Source organism: Triturus cristatus, chromosome 4_2, assembly GCF_964204655.1.
Source record: "Triturus cristatus chromosome 4_2, aTriCri1.1, whole genome shotgun sequence".
Classification (NCBI taxonomy): Eukaryota; Metazoa; Chordata; class Amphibia; order Caudata; family Salamandridae; genus Triturus; species Triturus cristatus.
The window spans coordinates 939,983,584-940,008,057 of NC_140586.1; the positions used below are offsets into that span (position 1 = coordinate 939,983,584).

The 24,474-nt window shown below is 50.5% G+C and overlaps 1 protein-coding gene across 1 annotated transcript in view; it reads right to left on the reverse strand.

The window, feature by feature from the left end:
- Positions 1-696: 696 nt before the first annotated feature.
- Positions 697-24,474, reverse strand: part of LOC146838995 (uncharacterized) — a 101,942-nt gene continuing 78,164 nt past the window's right edge. Inside the window, exons 3-4 of the mRNA XM_085599997.1 lie at positions 7,139-10,033; positions 697-7,066 (exon numbers count right to left, since the gene is read on the reverse strand). Coding sequence (XP_085456123.1) covers positions 6,239-7,066; positions 7,139-8,836 — 2,526 coding nt within the window. The 5' untranslated portion in view covers positions 8,837-10,033 and the 3' untranslated portion in view covers positions 697-6,238. The remainder of the gene's footprint in view (positions 7,067-7,138; positions 10,034-24,474) is intronic.

Here is a 24,474-nt window from a genome sequence, read left to right on the forward strand (position 1 = left end):
TTCGGAGCCGGGCCCGAGGGCGGGGCTTCTGAAGAGGATTTCCGGTCTCGACTGGGCCCAGCTGGCGGAGTCTTGACCAATGCTTTTTTGGATGGGGCAGGGGTAGGGGGGGTGGTACTCACACGCTGCCCTGGAGTGATGAGGTCATCTGAATCGTCGGCCTCGGACACGATCTCGAGATCTTCGGTGTCGTCTTCGGGAACATCTTGAGCAAAGATGTCCTCCGGTTCTGGTGCTGGTTTAGCCATAATATGGCGTCGAGCTCTTCGGTCCCGGAGGGTCTTCTTGGAACGGAAAGCGGAACAAGCTGGACAGGTGGACTCGTTGTGTTCCGGCGACAGGCAGAGGTTACAAACCTCGTGGTGGTCACTGTGGGGGAACTTCGCTCCACACTGGGGGCATTTTTTGAAGGGTGTCCTGTCCATCAGCCGCTTGCGGAACCGGTCCGAGTTGAGTTCGACGTCGATGGAATGAAGATTAAGTATTTAAAATGATTGCTAGAAGTTTTCTGCTGGAGCGGAAAAAAGTTCATCCGAACCCAATGGCGGAAAAAAACAATCTGACGATGGAGTGGATGCCCATGCGCACTGTTGTCCAGGGGAGGAGTCACCAACCTCGTGACCAAAGGCTTCTTCCGAAGACAACAACAACCTGCAATCATCCGAGCCCAACACCAGATGGCGATCTTATCCTCAGTGTGTGATCTGCAGCTCATATGCCTCGAACACGTAGTTTTAATTTGTGGGCACTACGCCACAACACAAATGGCCAAACTTGGCTATCAAATTTGTGACATCCATAGTAGGAAGTCATGGGTTACTTCACCCAACTCGGTCCTGGAAGTGTGGGCTGCATCAGCGTCTGCGGCCACGCACTACAGTGCGGGATGCCAGTGACTGACTGTCCTCACCGCCTGTGGAACCAGTGGCAGCCCCATGCCGTCTGCTGCTCCTCCGGGTGTCTGTTACAGGGGGTGTAATGCTGCTCCGACTGGTCGTGCCCTCGCTGTCCCCAACATCCACAGCACCAGTAGTGGCAGACTGAATCGTAAGCAGCAGCTCAAGAGCAGTGGTCACCTTTACCAGCCCCCTTGAAACATCAGTGCTGCAGTGCGCAAGCCCCTCCTGCATGGCCACGGAGCGCCTGCAGAGCAGAGAAGTGGCAGTAGCTAGGCGGTTCACTGCCCTCGTATGGTGCTCCATTTTCTGCCTCTCCCTTCACCGTGTTGCTCTGTCCTCATCCATTTTACTGCACAGCAGCATCACAGACTGGGACATGTCCCGCATGCCCGCAGCCATCTCCTTCATGCCCTCAGCCATTGAGCTAATGCCCCTGTAAATGTTGCTCATTTTTTCATTGAGGTACTTCATTTGTCGTTGTACCGACTGTATTGCCTTGCCTTGTAGGTGCTGCACCTTCACCATGGTTGCCTCCAGCCCTCCGAAGACACCATGGCTCTCACCCTGTGGAGGTGGACTGCTCACACGAGCCCTGCGGCGGCGTCTGGCACCTGTGTGTGCTCCCTCAAAGGTGGACAGCAAACCAGCATTGCTACCATCCAGTGGCACAGTGGTTGTTTCCTCCCCCCTCGAGTCTTCTGAGGAGGACTCGGACACATGCAGTCTGGCAACAGCACGCCTCCTAGGTCTAACCACTGCAGGTGGTGTTGATGCTGGTGAGGCTAGCAGTAGTGGCGAGGCTGGCTGTGGTGGTGTGGCTGGCTGTGGTGGCGAGGCTGGCTGTGGTGGCGAGGCTGGCTGTGGTGGTGAGGCTGGCTGTGGTGGCGAGGCTGGCTGTGGTGGTGAGGCTGGCTGTGGTGGTGATGCTGGCTGTGGTGGTGTTGTGTGCCCTGCACTCGTGGTGGCCTTCTCGGTGATGTCCTTCCGGGGTGCCCTCTCTCCCTTATCCTGAGCAGTCCTGCGCGATGTCTCGCCTGTGGACAGAAATTTTACATTAGCTCAGTGTACCTGCAGCCCTGCATTGCTAACATCATAATACATTTCTGCAACACTATCTCATTGTACTCTGCCTGATTCTCGCTGATGTGTGTCACATGCCTTGTTGTTCAGTGCGATTCCTGTCATGATAGGGGTTTCACTGACTACATCTCCCATAATGCATTGCTGGTCTGTACAAAAACCTGTACTGGAGTGGGATTCACATAGCCCAATTGGGGATTTGGGATAGGGGAAGGGGGGGCACAATGCTGCGCATGCTTCTTACCTTTTTTGGGAGCATCTCTGGCAGAGCTGTCTGCATCCCCAATCCCAACGGCACTCTCAAGCTCTATCGTGGACTCCACGAGCTGCTCAAGTTCAATCAGGGCAGGTGCCCTGTTCCTTCCTCCTCCTGTCTGGCTGGCTTGTTTTTTCAGATCAGCCATCTTCCTCTTGGGGATGTCATACCACCGCTTCTTGAGCACATCAATGTCCCGGGGGGTCACTCCTATGGCATTTACCTGCGACTGGATTCCAAGCCAGATCCTTCTTTTTTCAGATTCTGCAACTTGCAGGGACTGCTTTCCAAAAAACTTAGTGTGCTGCTTCACTACCTCCTCCACAAGTACCTGCAGTTCTTTCTGACTGAATTTCAGTTTCCTTTTCCTTTCCCCTCCTTCTCTTTCTGTGTCCTGGCTGGCCATTGTGCAGGATTTGTTGTCAAAGTTCAGGCACTGGCTCTGTTGCTCTCCTCAGCACTCCCAGCCTCTCCAGAGGGTTCTGATTGTGTGCACCTGCCTGTGTGTGGCCACTTCCTGATTGGGAGGGGTGGGGGTTGCACAGGATTGGCTGATTCCTCAATTGCTGTGTTTTTGAAATTCCGATTCGGTAAATACCGATTCGGGAAATACCGATTCGTTAAATACCGATTCAGAAACACCGATTCAGAAACACCGGTCGGTATTGTGGAATCGGTAAACATTTACCGATTTTTAACGATTCGGTAAAATTTACCGAAAATTTAGGTACATAGGAAATACCGATTTCTAAATACCGATTCGGTAAAATTTGGTAATTAGGAATCGGTATTTCCATTTTACCTACATATGGCCCTTAGTGTTTTAGGGTTTAGGGTAGTGTAGTAGTGTTTGTGTAGTGTAGTGTTTTAGGGTTTAGGCTAGTGTAGTTTTTAAGGGTTTAGGGTAGAGTAGTAGTGTTTGCGTAGTGTAGTGTTTTAGGGTTTAGGGTAGTGTAGTTTGTGTAGTGTAGTGTTGTAGGGTTTAGGGTAGTGTAGTGTAGTAGTGTTTGTGTAGTGTAGTATTTTAGGGGAAAGGATAGTGTAGTTTTTTAGGGTTTAGGGTAGAGTAGTAGTGTTTTGTGTAGTGTTTTACGGTTTAGGGTAGTGTTTGTGTAGTGTAGTGTAGTGTTTTAGGGTTTAGGGTAGTGTAGTGTTTTAGGGTTTAGGGTAGTGTAGTAGTGTTTGTGTACTGTAGTGTTTTAGGGTTTAGGGTAGTGTACTAGTGTTTTAGGGTTTAGGGTAATGTTGTAGAGTTTGTGTAGTGTAGTGGTTTAGGGTAGTATTGTAGAGTTTGAGTAGTGAAGTGCGTTAGGGATTAGGGTAGTGCTGTAGTGTGCGTGTGTTGTGTTGTGTTTTAGGGTAGTGTCGGGGGGTCATGTAGGGTAGTGTAATGTAATTGTAGGGAGAGGACTGGGAGGCGGGGGAGGGTTGTGTAGGGGTAGGGTAGTCACTTACCTTGCAAACTAACCACGAATATAGCTTTAACATGCATGCCTTTGCGTTGTAATGGCATGCGTGGTAAAGGCATATTCGTGGTAATAGTTTGCGATGTAATAGCATGCGATGTCACTGACATCGCGTAGTAATACCCGCGTTGTAATGGCATGCTTGGTATTACTATGCGATGTAATGACATACATCCGGTTAATTTACAAAGAACTATTAGAGCGCTTCTTTCATCTTTAAAAAAGTTCTAATTATGTCCCGAAAACCTAACATTTTCATTTCTCCCCTATAAGTGATACATGCAACATTTTATATCCAATAATTTAAGGTAATTTACTGATAAACGTATCTGGTAAAGATACATTATTTTCTTATTTCTAATGGTGTCACAAATCTGGTAGAATTAACAGACTTCTAGTCTGGAAAAAAAACTGGAATGAGAATGTATTAAATAGGATTATCAACATTCCGTTATTTTTAATGCATTTTCTTAGCACACCGAGGCAGACCCCTCTCCTTACTCCACCCAGACTTAACAGTGGAGACGAATGTATCCCATCCTGGGTTGGGGAGGCCATATGGGAGAGATGGATATTAAAGAACTCTCGTCACCGTCAGAGGTGCGACTCTACATATATCTGTTGGAGTTACAAGCCTTTCGATTGGTGCTGAAGGCCTTCCTGCCTACCAACAGAGGAGGGCTGGTGCAGCTTCTCACAGACAACACAGTCAATTATGAGGGCCTCATCTGGACGTGTCAGACTTGAACTTGTTTGACAGCGTGCAGAGGTGTCACGGGCTGCAGGTGTTTGGTCACGCGAACGGGGCTCTGGAACTGCTTCGTTGAATTTGACTTCCTACCGAGTACGCTGGCCTGTGAAACAGAAGATTCCTTACTTAGGTGTATAGAATACAGTGTGATAAGTATACGGGAGAGGCAGCGATGTACCGCCTAAATTAGACCATGATAATTAACTAAAACAGTCGAAATACCGATTATTCAGGGACTGTTTCACATGAACTATGTCTCCTGGGAATCAGCTTTGCTTAACTTGTATTGTACAAAAGTAATTCACAGTCCTGTTTCTGTGCATAATATGTGGATCTGATTGATTTATCATCATATTACTTTCAGCTTGAGCACCGCGCTGACATCACTCAGAAATGTATATATACACTTGTTTCTGAGAATACAATTTGAATTTTTAGAAATGAAAAGGACTCATCTGAATTTTATCATTTAAAAAAGTGAATTAACCTCTACACAGGGCCTGCATATGTGATACATTCCTGTGAGATAATGAACCCACGAACCCCTGAGATTGTTCACAATGAGAATGGTTAGTGCTCATATGCGGCTCTGCTCGTCACTCTGGAGCAGAAAAGACGTTAACACTGAGCTGCGCGATGTCTCCTACCAACGTGCAGCAATACTGCTTTAAAGTTTCAGGATCCAGTCTAGCGCCTGGGGAATATTCTCAAGGTGAGGAATCAGCAGGTAAAGGAGTTTCCACCGGAAACAGCGTTACCAAAGGTAAGTAACTTGTTTGTTAAGTTTTACTGCTGCTGTATCTTATCAAGAAAATTCTGTATTCAATAATGTTAACAAAGTGTCAAAACACTGTACCCAAAATATATATTTCAGTCTTATGTAAACAAACAAGGGTGAGTAGAAATCTTTAGGGTCTAGTACAATTTAGACAGAAATAATGTGAATTTTGATGCAATAAGTTGATTTTTGCAAGCACTAACATTTCTCTGAGTCGAGTAGTGACCTTGAGAGTTATATAACTTTCAGATACTCAAACTGCTGATTTATTGGGAATTTGTTGACTATTTTCAATCCCACAAATTTCTATGGAGGTTGCACGCCAGCAGCCTAAGTTATACTGCAAAATTGTATTGATAAATCCTATTGCAACTACAATTTTTGCTCTTTCGTGTAAAGTCAGGTTGCATTAGAAGCTTTTGTGCAACTCAGGATGGATTTAGGTTCCTATTCACCTGGTGTGGATGCATTTCTCATGTTTAGTGAGACTGACTTTCTTTTCTGACTAAAACATTTCTTGCATTCAGAGCACGTATAAGGCTTTAGTTCAGTGTGGGTTCTCTCATGTCGAATTAGATTGTATTTGTCAATGAACGTTTTCTGACATTCAGAACACCCTAAGGCTTTTCCCCGTGTGAGTACACTCATATCGAATGAAAAGCAATTTGTAACCAAAGATTTGCTTGCATTACAAGCACTCATAAAGTTTTTTCCCTAGTATGGAATCTCTCATGACGTGTAACACTGTCTTTCAGATAAAAACTTTTGTGGCATAAGGATTTTCTCCAGTGTGGAGTTTCTCATGTTGAGTGAGAAAGCGTTTTTCTCTGAAGGTTTTCTGGCGTTCAGAGCACTCATAAGGTTTTTTCCCAGTGTGGTTAGTGAGATTGTGCCTATCAAAGAGGCATTTCTGGCATTCAGAACACTGGTACGTTTCTTTCCTGTGTGTGTTTGCTCATGTAGTGTGAGACTGCGTTTAAAATTGCATCTTTTCTGGCAATCAGAGCACTAAAAATTATTTTGGACGGTGTGTATTTGCTTATGGCGCTTGTAACAGTCTCTACCTCTGAAACGTTTCTGGCACTTGGAGCACTGATAAGGTTTTTCCCCAGTGTGGATTCTTACATGTTCAGTGAGATAAGATTTACGACTGAAACTTTTTGGGCATTCAGAGCACTGATAACAGTTTTCCCCAGTGTGGATCCTCACATGTTCAGCGAGATAAGATTTACGCCTGAAAGTTTTTGGGCATTCAGAGCACTGATAACGGTTTTCCCCAGTGTGGATTCTCACATGTTCAGTGAGAGAAGATTTACGGCTGAAACGTTTTGGGCATTCAGAGCACTGATAATGGTTTTCCCCAGTGTGGATTCTTACATGTTCAGTGAGATAAGAGTTACGGCTGAAACTTTTTGGGCATTGAGAGCACTGATAACGGTTTTCCCCAGTGTGGGTTCTTGTATGTTGAGTAAGTCTTCTTTTGTCACTGAAACATTTATGGCATTCAGAGCACTGATAAGGTTTTTCCCCAGTGTGGGTTCTTGTATGCCGAGTGAGACTGCTTTTTACAGAAAAACATTTCTGGCATTGAGAGCACTGATAAGGTTTTTCCCCAGTGTGGAATCTCACATGTTCAGTTAGAACCACTTTAAGGTTGAAGTTTTTTGGGGATTCAGAGCAATGATAAGGTTTTTCCCCAGTGTGCGTTCTTATATGTTCAGTGAGCCTGCTTTTGTAACTGAAACATTTCTCCAGTGTGGTTAGTGAGATTGTGCCTATCAAAGAGGCATTTCTGGCATTCAGAACACTGGTACGTTTCTTTCCTGTGTGTGTTTGCTCATGTAGTGTGAGACTGCATTTAAAATTGCATCTTTTCTGGCAATCAGAGCACTAAAAATTATTTTGGACAGTGTGTATTTGCTTATGGCGCTTGTAACAGTCTCTACCTCTGAAACGTTTCTGGCACTTGGAGCACTGATAAGGTTTTTCCCCAGTGTGGATTCTTACATGTTCAGTGAGATAAGATTTACGACTGAAACTTTTTGGGCATTCAGAGCACGGATAACAGTTTTCCCCAGTGTGGATTCTCACATGTTCAGCGAGATAAGATTTATGTCTGAAACGTTTTGGGCATTCAGAGCACTGATAACGGTTTTCCCCAGTGTGGATTCTTACATGTTCAGTGAGATAAGATTTACGCCTGAAAGTTTTTGGGCATTCAGAGCACTGATAACGGTTTTCCCCAGTGTGGATTCTCACATGTTCAGTGAGAGAAGATTTACGGCTGAAACTTTTTGGGCATTCAGAGCACTGATAATGTTTTTCCCCAGTGTGGATTCTTACATGTTCAGTGAGATAAGAGTTACGGCTGAAACTTTTTGGGCATTCAGAGCACTGATAACGGTTTTCCCCAGTGTGGGTTCTTGTATGTTGAGTAAGTCTTCTTTTGTCACTGAAACATTTATGGCATTCAGAGCACTGATAAGGTTTTTCCCCAGAGTGGGTTGTTGTATGCCGAGTGAGACTGCTTTTTACAGCAAAACATTTCTGGCATTTAGAGCACTGATAAGGTTTTTCCCCAGTGTGCAATCTCACATGTTCAGTTAGAACCACTTTAAGGTTGAAGTTTTTTGGGCATTCAGAGCACTGATAAGGTTTTTCCCCAGTGTGCGTTCTTATATGTTCAGTGAGTCTGCTTTTGTAACTGAAACATTTCTGGCAGTCAGAGCACTGATAAGGTTTCTCTCCAGTGTGGGTTCTTGTATGCCGAGTGAGACTGTTTTTGTCAATGAAATATTTCTGGCATTCCATGCACTGATAAGGTTTTTCCCCAGTGTGGGTCCTTATATGCCGAGTCAGAGTGCTTTGATGATTGAAATATTTCTGGCATTCAGAGCACTGATAACGTGTTTCCTTAGAGTGGTATCTTGAATGCTGAGCTAGACTGCTTTTATCTCCGAAATATTTCTGGCATTCAGAGCACTGATAAGGTTTTTCCACAGAGTGGGATATTGCATGTCGAGATAGACTCTGTTTGTTAAAAAACCTTTTCTGGCATTCAGAGCACTGATAAGGTTTTTCCCCAGTGTGGATTCTCATATGTTCAGTGAGATAAGATTTACGGTTGAAACATTTCTGGCATTCAGAGCACTGATAAGGGTTTTCCACAGAGTGGGTTGTTGCATGTCGAGATAGACTCGGTTTGTTAATAAACCTTTGCTGGCATTCAGAACACTGATAAGGTTTTTCCCCGGTGTGGATTCTCATATGTTCAGTGAGATAAGATTTACGGCGGAAACTTTTTTGGCATACAAAGCACTGAGTGAGTTTATCCCCAGTGTGGATTCTCATATGATCAGTGAGATAAGATTTACGGCGGAATTGATTTTGGCATTCAGAGCACTGAAAGAGTTTATCCCCAGCAGGCAAACTCACATGTTCAGTGACATGAGATTTATCGCTGAATCTTTTTTCCCCAGCTTGGGTTATTTCGTGTTCAGTAAGGCTGGTTTGAACACTGAATTTGTTCTCATAGTCCGTCTTTTTACAAGATTTATTTCTAAAGCTAATGTCACCAAGCTTGCTTTTCTTTTGCTTCTTTGCCATGCTAGGAGTGAACCAGATCCTTCCTTGAGTCCGGCTTGTTTAGAAAATGGTCAGCATTAATCTCTGAAAGAAATCATGTGCAATCTCCTTAACACTAGAATTGAGCAAAATATGTCTGGAAGTTGCCCTACAAGCACCTGTTGAAAGGTTTCTCGCAGATAATGGTCTTCAGGTTATAGCCTCTCCGGCAGCAACTTATTTTGTGACTGCCATTTTTCTCACATTCATAAATATAGGTTTCTAGCAAAGCAGTGATAAGGTGTTAGTCGGATATTTAATGATTAAATGTTAGGTACCTTTTTGCACTGATGTAATGAGAGTAACTAAAAACGTTAGAACGCGCACAGTACTATTGTGGATCATCAGTCACAGAACATCAGTTCCTTTTAACCTTCTTATACATGGAGCAAAGTTTGTAGTTCTGATGACAGGGATTTACATTAGATATAGCGCTCCGGTGTTCACTTAATCAGTTTTTATATTCAACAGTTTGACATATACTGCTGCTCAACAGATAATGTTGGGGCGATTTACATAGAATTCATCACAGAACAGTACACAATAAAAAGGAAACATTTATTTGAGATGGTCATGGACATAATGAAGTGGTGTATCTTTAAGGGTATTGCAAAAGTGAGGCGAGTGGTTGGAGGTGTTATATGCAGAGGCGATTAGTCTCGAAGTTGTCACTGGTTTAAAACGGTTGTTGAGCAAGAGTGATTTTTAATCTTAGTGCTTTTGGCTGTCGGATATGTCGGCTTCAAAGTCTTCTTTCAGTGTCTTTTCTTTGATGGTCTGCAGAAGAAACCTTTTGTTATAACTGTCTTTTATGCAGTGTGTGCTTCCTCTCTGCAATTAGATGAGGCTTTAGATTAATGTTTATTCTGTCATGCTGAGGTAATTTGTCTTTCTGATAATATTTCAGATGAGGATACTGTGATTGGTCTTTCTGGCATGATTTCTGATACTGTGTGCAAAGATATGGCTTTGCTCTGGGTTAATGAAATGCAAAATTAAGAGACATCACTTAAAGGTACTTTTCTCAGCTCCCAGGTCCTCGCCACACCTAGATTTTGGAAATTGTTCAAACTTAGAATGCTGGATGTCCTTTAGTTTTTCAAAATAGTCCTCCTTATGGCACTGACATTCGGTTGCGTAGCGTTAAACCTTGCTCTCTTTGCACTTAATTTCAATCACCTGGAGATTTAAAACTAAACAGTTAATAGAAGTAAATTTATAAAAATATAAATTACAAGTCAAATCAATGCAGAATTGTAGAAGTTTGATAAATTTGAACTCTTTTTCTGACACAGCAGAGCTAGGAATTGTAAACTGAGAGCACTCGGATGTAAGAGTGAGAATTTGTAGAATTTTCAAAATTTTAATAGACTTGCATAACTTACATGTACCCTGTGGAGTTGTAACGCAGAATCCCAGAGGCAGATATTTAAGTCATATGAGCTGGCACAAAACATCTATCTTTTAAATATACTATTAATTCATTTGTAATGTAGATTTCTGGGATGGGAATATCCCCTCCATTGACAACAGGCATTTCCCCTGCCGAGTTGCCAACTGCATGTATCTGTTATCCTGACTTTTGATTTTTGGTCTCGGCTTCACGCTAATCTATTGTGTGTGCGAGCCCTATGCCTAGATCTATCCCTCAAATAAGTCAAGCGAAAAGAAATTAAAGCGTACTTTCATGTGTTAATTTCATTTCAGCTGATTATCAGTTGTTAGGTTTTTCTGCACCTGGATTTACCAGGTGCAGAAAAACATGACACGAGTTTTGCTGACGGAAAAATTTGACGGAAAAGCTGCATAAGACATTGTCTGCAGCAGTAGCAGCCAAGACTTGTGCTGTCTTTTTTTCTAACTGGGGGAAAACACAACGCTTCGCCCTGTTAGAAAAAGATTCCCCTTCCCTCCCCTAGTCTTCCCACCCCCAAACTAACTACAGGAATATATCTACCACCTGCTGGAAACAGATGGTAAATATTAGCGGGAAAGACCCCATTAAATGTCAAATTGCGTTTGGTTTGACGACCAGAAAAATCTCCTTCTCATGGCAGTTTCCCATTCCATGGCATCCACCTTGCAATTGTACGTTACTGGGCAAATCTATCGCAAAGTAACAGAAAACCATTACGTGAGATTTTTCTGCCACCTCAGTACTGTGCAACTTCTAACAAGGGACTATGAGATGTCTTGGACCGGCCCTGTGACCTGGAGGGTCACACCAAATGTGCCCTTATTTAAGACAGAGGACTGTCATGGGTTTAACAGATAGAGCGGTGGTGGCGATGCACCCCGTCGTAAGGATCAATAGTCTGATGAGAGCTTTTCATCGGGATCACTGGAGCGGCATTCTACTGACCCACTCATGTAAAGCTCTGTTTCTATGTCCCTGTCCAGGCTTTGCGCTAACATCTCAAGTGCGTGTTAACCATGTTGGTGTATGTAGCCTGTGAGGGGCATACACAGAATGTGAGAGTGTGCCAGAGTAAACTACATCTCCTTTCTGCCAGTTGTGTATACAAGTGGGACCATCTAGCCCTCTTGTATGCCTCATTTCAAAATCCTCTGTTACCAAGGAATAAAGAGCTCTGCAGAGCACTCAGGTGCTTGCTTGCCACCAGGGTTAGTGTCTGCCTAACAGTCTATCCGAGTTGAAGGGACAACGCCTGCAGGCTGAATTAATTACTGGTACCTGTCCTGAAGAGCCTAGAAGCCTGCCTGCCTGTCAGGTAAGAGAAGGGATTTTGACTATCCAACAGGAGGACGAGCTGTCCTGGAAGAAGCAAGGTCCAGCGCATCCCTAGCAGCTGTAGGGGGCCGGAGGAAGCCAACTACTGGAAATCCATCCAGCAGGAGCAAGGAGTAAGACGGGCCCCCCAGACTCTCCCAACAGTTTAATGCAGAAAATAATACTCTATGACAATGTGCTTGACGCCGCCCAGTCAGGTGATGAATGTGTGATGCCAACCAGCCTGTGCAGGGCTGCACTTGCCAAATTCTTCACTAATCCAAGAGGGGCTGAATGTAGGAGACTAGTATCTGCTTCACATGGGTACGCCCACTTTTAGCTGGTGTTTCACTGTTTTTCGACCTTAGTCTGGCTGTGGCCCTGCTAATCAGGACCCCAGCCTAGCTGCTTCCTCTCTAAAATTGTTTCCATGTACATAAGGTACATATCTAATTGGATGCTGGAGTGCTTTATAAGCCCCTAGTATATGGTATACTATGTACCTAGGGCATAGGTACCTCAGAGGCTTACCAGGGGCTGAAGCATGTATTATGCCACACCTGGGAAGCACGCCAAAATGGCACCACAGGTCTGCTACTGCAGCCTGGGTAAGGGTGTGCTTGCAAACCCTTACAGAGGTACAGGCTACCTATATTACTACCATAGCACACACATATAAAACCTATAAGTCACTTGTTGGAGGGAGGCCCACCGGGGAGACTATTCCGGGGCACCTTCCTACCGCACAAGTATAGCCGAGCGCCGCTGAGAAGCCCCTGCAGGGGGGGTCCTTCTCCTATGATCGTACTAGGCCCAGTAACACCACCACACAGGACTCAATATCGGTTGCTTGACTTGGTTCGTTATCAAAAAGTAGTACGTTCAATATGTACAGTGGGATCGAGGGATCCAGTAAGAGTCTCAATGTCTCTAAGGGAATAGGGTAGCGGGACAGTCTCAGTACCAACCAGGTATGGGGAAGGGGGCTCTGTGCCAGACCTTGGATGCTGTCTCAGAGCGGCTTGGTCGAGGAGAGCCGCGACGGCGTCAGCAGGGCTCGGGTGGTAGTTCCGCTTGGGTCGAGCCGCGACACAGTCAGCAGGGCTCTGGTGGTAGGTCCGCTTCGGTCGAGCTGCGACGAGGTCAGCTGGGCTCTGATGGCAAGTTCACAAGGTCGGGCCGCGACGGCGTCAGCAGGGCCCCAAAGGTTCGTAAAGGTCTTGTAAGTACGATGGAGCCGCGACGTCGTCAGCAGGGCTCAACATGTAGTTTCAGGCAGAGTCTTAATCCGTAGGGTCAGCAGCGATCCGATCAGCAGGGCTCTTGACTCCAGGATACAACTACTGTCCTGTTGTCGGGTCGCCCCAGATATAGGACTGGAGCCCTTTGATGTCCGGACCCTTGCGCCCGGAGGGGCGGAGAAGCCGGGTAGGGAGCGGCCAGATGCCCAGCAGGAGAGGTGCCAGGCCCCAGAGAGCTGTGGAGCGATGACACCTAGGTGTGGAAGGACGGTTGGGGGTCCCATCGATACTGCCCTCCGCTGGGAGTGGGAAGGGTTCACGTGGTATCCCCCGGGCCAGGGGTTGGCGCCTCGATGTCGGGCCTCGCTGTGACAGAGGCCGGGTGAAGCAGTGTCACGCAGGTGGTCACGTGGAGTGACGTCTAGTCCAAAATGGAGGAGCCCCGAGGTGCATGGGACCTCGTGCGGCTTAGCGCGGGGAAACAGGACCACGCCACGAGGCCGGCTCCCACATGTGTCCCCCCCAGCTGAAGGCAGGGAGAGTCACCTATCTCCTTGGGGGTTCTCCTCGCCGAGGCGGAAGAATCGGGACAGGCCGTCAGCATTGGCGTGGTCGTTGCCGGGCCGGTGTTCCACAGTGAAGTCCATCCCTTGCAGCGAGATGGACCAGCGCAACAGCTTGGGGTTCTCGCCCCGCATTTGCATGAGCCACCGAAAGGGCCGGTGGTCAGTTTGGACCTTGAAGTGGGTGCCGAACAGGTAGGGCCGGAGCTTCTTGAGAGTCCATACCACGGCGAAGGCCTCCCGCTCGATGGTGCTCCAACTCTGTTCTCGCGGCAGCAGTCGGCGGCTGATAAAGGCCACAGGTCGGTCGAGGCCCTTGGTGTCCACCTGGGAGAGGACCGCCCCGATTCCGTACTCCGAGGCATCGGTCTGGACTACAAATTCCTTGCTGTAGTCAGGGGCCTGTAGCACAGGGGCAGCGCACATGGCTGCCTTGAGAGCATCAAAAGCGGTCTGACAGCGGGGCGTCCAATGCACCGCCTTGGGCTGTTTCTTTGAAGTGAGCTCCGTAAGGGGGCCCACAATGCTGCCATAATCCTTGATGAATCGTCGGTAGTAGCCTGTGAGGCCTAGGAAGGCCCGGACAGCGGTTTGGGTCGCGGGGGGCTCCCACGCCTGGATGGCGTCGACTTTTAACTGGAGGGGCGCCACCTGGCCACTCCCCAATTGGTGGCCCAGATAGGTCACAGATCCTTGACCGATCTGGCATTTACTGGCCTTAATGGTGAGCCCGGCTCTTTGGAGAGCGGCCAGGACTTCCCCAAGGTGTCCTAAGTGCGCGGCCCAGTGGTCGCTGAAGACGGCAATGTCGTCGAGATAGGCTGCGCTGAAGGCTTCTAGTCCGGCCAGGACCTTGTTTACTAGTCTCTGAAAGGTCGCTGGGGCGTTCTTCATACCGAAGGGCATTACCCGAAAGTGGTAGTGCCCATCGGGGGTGGAAAAGGCGGATCGTTCTTGGGCGCCGGGAGTGAGCTTGATCTGCCAGTACCCAGCGGTGAGATCAAAGGTGCTTGATAGCGGGCGGCCCCTAGGCGATCGATCAGCTCGTCGGCTCGTGGCAAGGGGTGGGCATCGGTCTTGGTGACTGCGTTCAGGCCCCGGTAGTCGACACAAAATCTGAGTTCGGGGGCCGTGCCGGGGGCGGCGGCCTTCGGCACCAAGACTACCGGGCTGGCCCACGGGCTGTCGGAAGGCTCGATGACTCCGAGGGCGAGCATCTTGGCGGCCCCGGTCTGTATACATGTTCGGACTCGGTCAGGTACTCTGTAAGCGCGGTGTCGTACAGGGGGGCTGTCCCCTGTGTCCACATCGTGGACGCACCAGGGGGTCACCCCGGGCGTGAGAGAGAAGAGGGCAGCGAAGGGTTGCAGCAGCTTCTGGCAGTCATGGCGCTGTTCTGGTGTCAGGGTGGCGGAGAGGCGGACGCCCTCCACGGAGCCGTCTTGGCCCGAGGACCCCAGGAGGTCTGGTAGGGGCTCGGAGTCACTTTCGCCCCCATCGTCGGTAGCCAGCAGTAGGCTTAGTTCAGTTCGGGCAAAGTGGGGCTTGAGCCGGTTGGCGTGCAGGACCCGGAGGGGGTTCCTCGGGGACCCCATGTCGACCAGGTAGGTGACGGGGCTCTTCCTCTCAACTACCTTGAAGGGCCCGGTCCACTTGTCCTGCAGGGCGCAGGGGTCCACGGGCGACATGACCCAGACTTGCTGGCCCGGCTCGAACTCGATGGCTGAGGCATTTTCGTCATACCAGCGTTTCATGTCTTCTTGGCTGGCTTCGAGGTTGGCTTCTGTCAGGGCCCGGAACTTCCGAGTCTGGTTCCGCAGGGTCAGGAGGTACCGGTAGACGTCGGGGGGGCATCTTGGACGGCCGCCTCCCAGCCCTCCTTGACCAGGCTGAGGGGCCCTCGGACGGGGTGCCCATACAACAGTTCGAAGGGGCTGAAGCCCAGGGATTTCTGTGGTACCTCCCGATAGGCGAACAAGAGGCAGGGCAGCAGGACATCCCATCTCCTCCTCAGGGCCTCTTCCAGGCCCTTGATCATCCCCTTCAGGGTTCTGTTGAACCGCTCGACCAGTCCGTTCCCCTGGGGGTGGTAAGGGGTAGTGAATTTATAGGTGACCCCACATTGTTGCCAGAGGGATCTCATGTACTTCGAAATAAAGTTCATACCCCTGTCGCTCACCACTTCTCGGGGGAACCCCACCCTGGAGAAAATGCCCATCAGGGCCCGGCCCACCACTGGAGCTGTCACGGTGCGGAGTGGGATGGCCTCGGGGTATCGGGTGGCGTGGTCGACCAGTACCAGGATGAAGCGGTGCCCCAGGGCGGTTCGGGGGTCGAGGGGTCCCACGATGTCGATCCCCACTCGTTCGAACGGGGTGTGGATGGCTGGAAATGGTTGTAGGGGGGCTTTCACTCGCCCCCCAGTCTTCCCGCTAGCTTGGCAGGTAGGGTAGGACCGGCAGTGATGTTCCACGTCCCTTCTCATTCGGGGCCAATAGAAATGGGTCACTAAGCGGCTGTAAGTTTTGTCCCGCCCGAGGTGTCCGGCGAGAGGCACGTCATGGGCCAGGTTCAGGAGGAACTCTCGAAATCGGAGGGGGACCACCAGCACCCGGCCGGCCCCTAGTTCGGCGACTTTCTGCTCGCTATACAATAAGTCATTGTCCCAATAGACCCAGTGGGTTCCCGTGGGGTCCCCCGCAGCCTGGGCGGCCGCTTGCTATCGGGCCCCCTCGAGGGACGGGCAGGCCTTCTGCTCTTGCTGGAATTGTTCGCGGGTGGGGCCCCCGTCGTGGCGCCACTGGGCCAGCTCGGGGATCTCGCTGAGGGAGGCGGCCTCGTCGGGAGAAAGATCGGGTGGCCCGGCCTCCTCGTCAGGTTCCTCCGTGCCGGAGGAGGGTGATAGTTCGGGGCCCGTCGGCTTGTCGGGGGCCGTGGCAGCGGCTGGTTGGGCGGTCATGGACCGGGTGGTGGCGCAGGCCCACTCGGGCAGTCCTAGCATCCCCAGATGCTCTCGGCGTTCTACCTGGGCCCAGGGTGAGCTCTCTAGGTCATTCCCCAGGAGGCAGTCCACTGGGGCGTCGTCGCGGACAGTCACTTTTAGGGTGCCGGACACTCCACCCCACTCGAAGGGGATCCTGGCCATCCGGCACATGCTCTCGGTGTTGTCCGCGGTCCGGACAGGGCAGAGGACATGCGGCAGGATTTGTTCGGGGGTCACCAGGTGGCAGCGGACAGCGGTCACACTGGCCCCAGTGTCCCGGAGGGCCTCGGCCCGTCGTCCATTGATGGTGACCCACTGTTGGTACTTCTGGGTGTTGCTTGGGATGGCGGCTCGGGGCACCATTTCTCGGGAGCCCAGGCATACAAGCGACATGGCAGCTGGTTCCCACTCGGGGGACCCGTCGTCGTGGTTTTCCTCCTCATCTTCTTCCTCCCCCAGGGCTGCGGCGGCTATTTGTCAGGGAGGGGGCCCAGTGGTCCCGTTCCGTCGGTTCACGGGGCAGGCCGGGTCGCTCGCATAGTGGCCGGTCTGCTGACAGCCGAAGCAGGTCACTGTCGGTCGTGGTCCAGGCCGTGCGATAGGGGTCCCCCTTCGGCCCTGGGTCGGGGAAGTGTGGTTGGTGGCTTGGCCTCGTGGCGGGCTTCTGGGCGGCCCGGCCGGGAATTCTCGATTGCGGTGGGACCCCTCTCCTCCGCCTCGCTGGCGGGGAGGTCCCGTGGTACTCCGTGGATAGTCCCCCACTGGGTTCCGGGGGACCCGGGTGTTGACCCATCGGTCTGCTTTGGCGGCGAGCTTCCGGGGCTCGGTCAGTTTACTGTCCAGGAGGTGTTGCCTTAGTTCAACAAAGCAGTTGTTGGCGAGGTGCTCCCAGACAATGAGGTCGAACAGTTCATTGTATGAGGTGACCTTGCTTCCTTTTATCCAACCTTCCAACGCTCGGCTGAAGAAGTCCACGTATTCGACCCATGTGGTGCCGGGGAGCTTCTTGCAGTCCCGGAAGCGCTGCCGGTACATCTCGGCTGATAGTCCGTAGCATGTGAGTAGGGCTTCCTTCATGTGGTCGTATGATGTCATCACCGCGTCGGGGAGTTGCAGCAGGGTATCCCGGCCTTCGCTGAGGAACCTCCCCCATAGGCCGGCACCCCAATCCTTCCGGGGTACCCGATGGGAGGTCATGGCTACTTCGTACGCTCGGAACCATTGCTGGATGTCGTCATTCTTATAGTACTCTTTGACGACATCCTTGGGGATGTGGACCTTTGGCTCGGTCAGGGGCAGAGCGTCCCGGGTTCCGGGGTTGCTGGTCTCCCCCGTTTTAGCTTTGAGTTCAAGTTCCTTAAGGCTCCTCTCGTGCTCGAGGGTTAGCCGTCTCTCCTCTAGTTCCCGACGCCGTTTCTTTTCCTCGATTTCCTCTTGCAGCCGTAGTTGCTCCAAGGTTATCTTCTTCTCCGCCAGTAGGAGCTCACCGTCCAGCCGGAGTCGGGAGAGGTCCATTTCGTGTGTCCGGACCCTCTCCCGTTCCCGCATTTCTTCGGGGGAAAGGCTGGTTTCTGGGTCGGCTCGCCCCCCCATCTGTCGGGGTTGGGGTCGGCAGGGTTCCGTCCCGGGCCGAGGTCCCTTCGGCTCGGGGTGGAGTGGTCTCGGGTTCTGTCCAGGCTTTCAGGGCTTTCTGCATCTCTTCCTTGGTGCCCAATCATGTGGTTGCGATCCCTTTGTCTTTGCAGAATTGTTTGAGTTCTTTGTGGGTGTATTCTTCCAGTTTTTCCAGCTGGAAGATTGCGGCCACGGTTGCTTCTTGGCCGTCCATGGTTCCCTTTCTCTTTTTCCGTCTGGTCAGGTAGTGGTTGTGTTACTTGCCTGTACGATTGCGTCTGGCTCGGATCCCGTCGCTGGCCACCAAATGTTGGAGGGAGGCCCACCGGGGAGACTATTCCGGGGCACCTTCCTACCGCACAAGTATAGCCGAGCGCCGCTGAGAAGCCCCTGCAGGGGGGGTCCTTCTCCTATGATCGTACTAGGCCCAGTAACACCACCACACAGGACTCAATATCGGTTGCTTGACTTGGTTCTTTATCAAAAAGTAGTACGTTCAATATTTACAGTGGGATCGAGGGATCCAGTATGAGTCTCAATGTCTCGAAGGGAATAGGGTAGCGGGACAGTCTCAGTACCAACCAGGTACGGGGAAGGGGGCTCTGTGTCAGACCTTGGATGCTGTCTCAGAGCGGCTTGGTCGAGGAGAGCCGTGACGGCGTCAGCAGGGCTCGGGTGGTAGTTCCGCTTGGGTCGAGCCGCGACACAGTCAGCAGGGCTCCGGTGGTAGGTCCGCTTCGGTCGAGCCGCGACGAGGTCAGCTGGGCTCTGATGGCAAGTTCACAAGGTCGGGCCGCGACGGCGTCAGCAGGGCCCCAAAGGTTCGTAAAGGTCTTGTAAGTACGATGGAGCCGCGACGTCGTCAGCAGGGCTCAACAGGTAGTTTCAGGCAGAGTCTTCCTCCGTAGGGTCAGCCGCGATCCGATCAGCAGGGCTCTTGACTCCAGGATACAACTACTGTCCTGTTGTCGGGTCGCCCCAGATATAGGACTGGAGCCCTTTGATGTCCGGACCCTTGCGCCCGGAGGGGCGGAGAAGCCGGGTAGGGAGCGGCCAGACGCCCAGCAGGAGAGGCGCCAGGCCCCAGAGAGCTGTGGAGCGATGACACCTAGGTGTGGAAGGACGGTTGGGGGTCCCATCGATACTGCCCTCCGCCGGGAGTGGGAAGGGTTCACGTGGTATCCCCCGGGCCAGGGGTTGGCGCCTCGATGTCGGGCCTCGCTGGGACAGAGGCCGGGTGAAGCAGGGTCACGCAGGTGGTCACGTGGAGTGACGTCTAGTCCAAAATGGAGGAGCCCCGAGGTGCATGGGACCTCGTGCGGCTTAGCGCGGGGAAACAGGACCACGCCACGAGGCCGGCTCCCACATCACTCCTATGGCAGGCCATGACAATCCTGAAGGCAGAGTGCTTGGTTTTTATGTGAGAGGGTGCCCCTGCATGAACAGAGCCCCTCTGTAGCGTTGGGAGTACCTCCTCTGATGCTGTTTGTGGTGCAGCCTGGCCATATACTCTTAAGTGCATTATAACCTCGCTGTAAATGCTAACTTTGGGATGGCTGCACGGAAACATGCCGTGTTTGGTGTCAAACCCTTTGGAATACTACCCCCCCCCGCCAGTTCTGGCGGCAGGGGTAGCATTCCACCCTTCTAGAGGGAGAGACATGTTCACACTGGTCTAACCCGGTAGGACGTTCTACAGCCCTGGAATCACAAAATGGATGCCTCTGCCACAGACACAGGTCTGGCCTCCTGCTGCTGACCGAAACTCCGGCAGGGGAGGCCTGGACAATAGGTTTCCTGTCCCAGGGAGGTGTAACCACCTCCCCAGACAGGCAGCTGTGTATTGGGGCTGGGCGGGAGCACTCTCTGGTGCTTTGAAGTTCTGCACTGGGGGCACACTTGGTGTCTTTGTGCATAGTCCATTTCAAACCGGTTGCAGGAGCTACCTGCCCCTACTCTGGTGTGAAACTGGACAAAGGAAATGGGTGTAACCACCCCTCTTTCCAAACCCTCCCATTAGTGGGTCCCTAGAGTAAGTCCAACCCCCAAACTTAGTATAAGTATGGGAACCCAGTCCTTGTGACTTTAGATTACACTGGATGAAACTCTGCAACATATAACCTGGACCTTCGACGTTCTACTTTGCTTAGAAGACTGAAGAAATCTCCCTTGGGGTCAAGGAGTGACTCCCGTGCTTGGCAGGCACCAAAGAAGCAATTGACTGGTCTGCATCGCTAAAGCTCCTGCCGGACACCGAAGTCTATGCATCACCAGAGGTGGATTTCCAGACGTCCCTGAGGCTACCCTGAGTCCACAGCAAAGCTGAGGCCCGTGGCTATCGTGGGTGATGTGGAACCATGACCTCTGGACACTGTGATCTTTTGCAGCACCATCATCTTCCTGGTCTCCCTCGAAGTTGTGCTTTGGGCTCCGAGTAGCCCCAGCCTTGAGCATCTCCTGCACCGAAGATTTCTGGCCTCCACTCCACGAGTGACCCGTGGGCCAGTTTCCAGGTCGACCGCTCGAGGCTCCTTCGCGATCGCTAGCCCATTGGCTAGTGGGTCCCCACGAAGGCAACTCCTCTTCTGCTTGGGCTTTCCTGGTTGCTCCACACGTGCCCCGACTTAGCCTCGCTGGGTGAGTCCCTCAGACCTTGCTGGTCTGCACCGCAGTCCTTTCTCTGATTCCAAGAGACTTGCCGTTGCCAAGGCTTGTTGGGTCCAATCTGGTCACCGACACCGCAGCACTCTACAGACTTCGTGGGCCAGCTCGAATCCAGCTCCTGGTCGTCATCGGCGCCTCCTGGACCTTGTGGCTGAAGAGTCAAGATACCCATCAACTAACCTGAAGCACCCAACATCTGTAGGCATTGGTCCATCGTGCCCCTGGTCACAGGCAGGTGACCCAGACTCTGTCCCCTCTGCTTTCAGGTTCCTTCCATCCTAGATCCAGGCTTGGATCGCTTCAGACACTTCTATTCGCGGCAGCAGCACTTTTTCGCCAGCTTCCATTGAAATCGACGGCGCAACCCGACACCAAAGGACACCTATGCACCCGGCTTCCCTGGGTGAGGTAACACGAGTACTCCGGTGCTCCCGTGGGTGCTAGCCCTAGAACTTCCTAAGTCCAAAAGGGTTTGGTCCTGACTTGATTCTAAGTGTCCCTAATCTTTAAATTTCCAACCGCGATATTGCCCATAGAAGCTAACGGGAACCCGCGGTTGTGTTTACACACTGCACACGGCCTCCGTGGGTCCTCTGTGTCACTACCTTGGGTGGTTCCTTGGGGTCACAGCGATTCTACAGGCTCTAGGCCTTGTTTCTAGATCAGTCATGGTTCTTATACCACTTTATAGGTATATGATTTGGTACGCCTCTAGGGCCCAAACATGTATTTGTGCTATTACTGTTGATAATTAACTTGTAACTTAAGTACTTCGAACTCCAGTCTCATAAAGAGACTAGAGGGGTGTGTTTCATCTTAAATACATATATTTTAAATATATTCCTGGTGTGGTTGTCCTTTCATTTGGTCATTCAAGAGATTATAGACTGGTAAAACAAGCTGCTTTACATTCCTTCAAGACTTAGCCTGAAGGCTGCTCTCCATAGCTACCACTAGGATAGCTTTCAATAAAGGTTGTCTTTAACCTATTCACCATAAGGGGTTGTTTGGACTGATAGAAGGTGTCCCTAGTGGACAGCATATATCAGGCCAACTTCTCACATTGGTGTGCAGCGTGTGGGATTCCAGCTTGCGATTGTTTTACCAGATAATCTCAATTGAATTGATCAACTGAAAACCACTAAAGGTACCTTAGGTACATATAATATGAAGTTTAGTATTCAATAAGTTCTACTGAACTTAGAGTTGTGTGTTAAGGGATTGCACACCCTTTCTACAACTCAAGAGAGTTTAGTAGGCCACACTAGTGTAGGTAGTGCAATACACCACACCGCATTAGTAATGTCTAATGAGCCAGGAACTAGTGGGTCCCTGCCAGAAGCCAGTGAGCTTCTCCCCTATAGATATGAGGATCTCTCTTTTGCACAGCTTAGGGCCTTATGTTTCATTAGGAAGCTGAAGACAGGCAAAAGCCCAACCACCCAGCATCTCATAAAGATACTCAAGCTGGATGATCTCCCAGGGCCTAGTGGGCTTGGGGGGGTAGGCAGAGTGGGTGGGGGAAGCAGCTGAGGGTGGGCCTAGGGGTTGAAACTCCCCTGACCCCACCTCTAATGTTGACCAGACTGATGACAATGATCAGGATCTGGTGAACCCGGATCCCCTGGGTGAGGATGAGGAGGATTACAACAATGCTCCCCTCGTTGTTCCTCCAGGAAGAATTGAAAGTAGGGCTGGTAGGGATAGATATCTCTCAAGGGGATCTGTCCAGTCTACCTCATCTGTAGGGACCTCTGTTTCTTCTCATGGAGGGAGGGAAACCTCCCAGGAGAGGAGAGAGAGACTGCTGAAGTGTGAGCAAGAAAAATTCAACCTCAGAAAGTAGCGGATGGCACTAGATAGGGAAGCCCTAGAGCTCTACAGAGCCAGTAAAAAGGAGGGACTAGAGTCCCTTGGTGGCAGCAACTTCCCTAGAGATAGGGAGAGGTCTTATGACCATAGAAACCTAAGTAAGATTGTCCCTCCCTACCACAGTGGGGATGACATCCACAAATGGATAACTGCCTTGGAGAGGGCCTGTAAAGTACAGAAGGTCCCTCAAGGTCAGTGGGCAGCAATCTTATGGCTCTCCTATGCAGTCCAAGGTAGAGATAAGCTCCTCACTTTAAGAGAAGAAGATGCTGATGATTACCAGGTCTTGAAAAGTGTACTAATAGATGGGTTTGGCCTAACCACTGAGCAATACAGGTTAAAGTTCAGAGATACCCAAAAAGCACAAAATCAAGACTGGGTTGACTTTGTTGACTGTGCTGCTTAGGCTCTGGAAGTTTGGTTATTGGGCAGTAAAGTGTGTGTCTTCATAGGATTGTACAATCTGATAATGAGGGAGCAGATTCTTAATAACTGTCAAAATCAGCTGTTGCACCAGTACCTGGTTGAGTCTGATCTGACCTCTCCCCAAGAATTGGGAAAGAAGGCAGACAAATGGGTCAGAACCAGGGTGAGGCAGAAGGTACAGAACCAAGGTGGTGACCCAAACAAGCAGGATTCTAAGAACTCTGACAAGGGTGGGGACAAGGGTAAGGACCAGACATCTTCTCAAGGGCCCCAAAAATCTTCTTCAAATGTGGAGTCACAGTCTAACAAGGGTAAAGGCCAAAAGAAACCTTGGTGCACAATCTGTAAACAGAAAACTCACTGGACCAGTGACTGCACCATGTCCAAAGAATCTACTCCAGCCACCATTGCCCCTAAGGCAACTGTTCCCCCTAGTACAGCTACAAAAGGTGGTGGCAATGTTCAGAATAAGGGTGAGGTAGGGTTGTCCCTGGGTTCTGAGATGGACTCTGGCCTAGCTGTGCTTGTCTGTGATGGGGCCATGGATATGTCCCCCTTTGTGAGTCCCAGTAATCTGGGCAAATACAGACAACAGCCTTTAATAAATGGAGTAGAGGTTTGGGCATTCAGGGACACAGGAGCAAGTGTCACAATGTTGACAAAAGATCTTGTGGATAATGGGCAGATTATACTTGGTGAAATGTACCAAGTGACCAATGCTAGCAATGTCCGAACATACCATTCTCTGGCTGTTGTGAACTTCTCCTGGGGAGGGGTAACTGGCCTTAAGAAGGTTGTGGTAAGTGCAGACCCACCAGTACAGTGCTTGCTTGGCAATGATCTAGAGACTTCAGCTTGGGCTGAAGTGCGCTCAGGACACATGCAGACATGTTAGGGATCCCTGCGCATGTCTTTGCTGTGACTAGGTCACAGGCTAAAATGTCTAAAACTGGACAGGCCCTGGATTCTGGAAAAATGGACCAGGTGCCTCACAAGAGGAGGAGCAGAAGGGTTAAGGCAGAGCCTTCCCACCTGACTCAGAGTACAGATCAGTCTCCTCAGGGAGATGATCTTTAGCCTGAAGAAGGAACTGTCCAAGAGGAGCTTGAACCTGACCAGATTGAGTTCTTGGGGACAGGGGGCTCTTCCAGGTCTGATCTGAGCCAGGAGCAGAACATCTGCCCACTCTTGAACCCCTCAGAAAGCAAGCTGCTGATGAGGCTGCTGGTAATGCTAGTGGCACCCCTAAAGTTTATTGGGATGATGGACTCCTTTACTCAGAGAGTAGAGACCCCAAGCCTGGTGCATCCAGGAGGCTGGTTATACCTCTGAAGTTTAGAGGCTTCCTATTTACACTAGCCCATGATATTCCCCTAGCAGGACACCTGGGCCAGAACAAGACTTGGGACAGAATTGTCCCTCACTTTCACTGGACCCACATATCTGAAGACACAAAGGAGGTTTGTCGCTCCTGTGTGATCTGCCAAGCCAGTGGCAAAGCAGGTGGCACTACAAAGGCCCCCCTG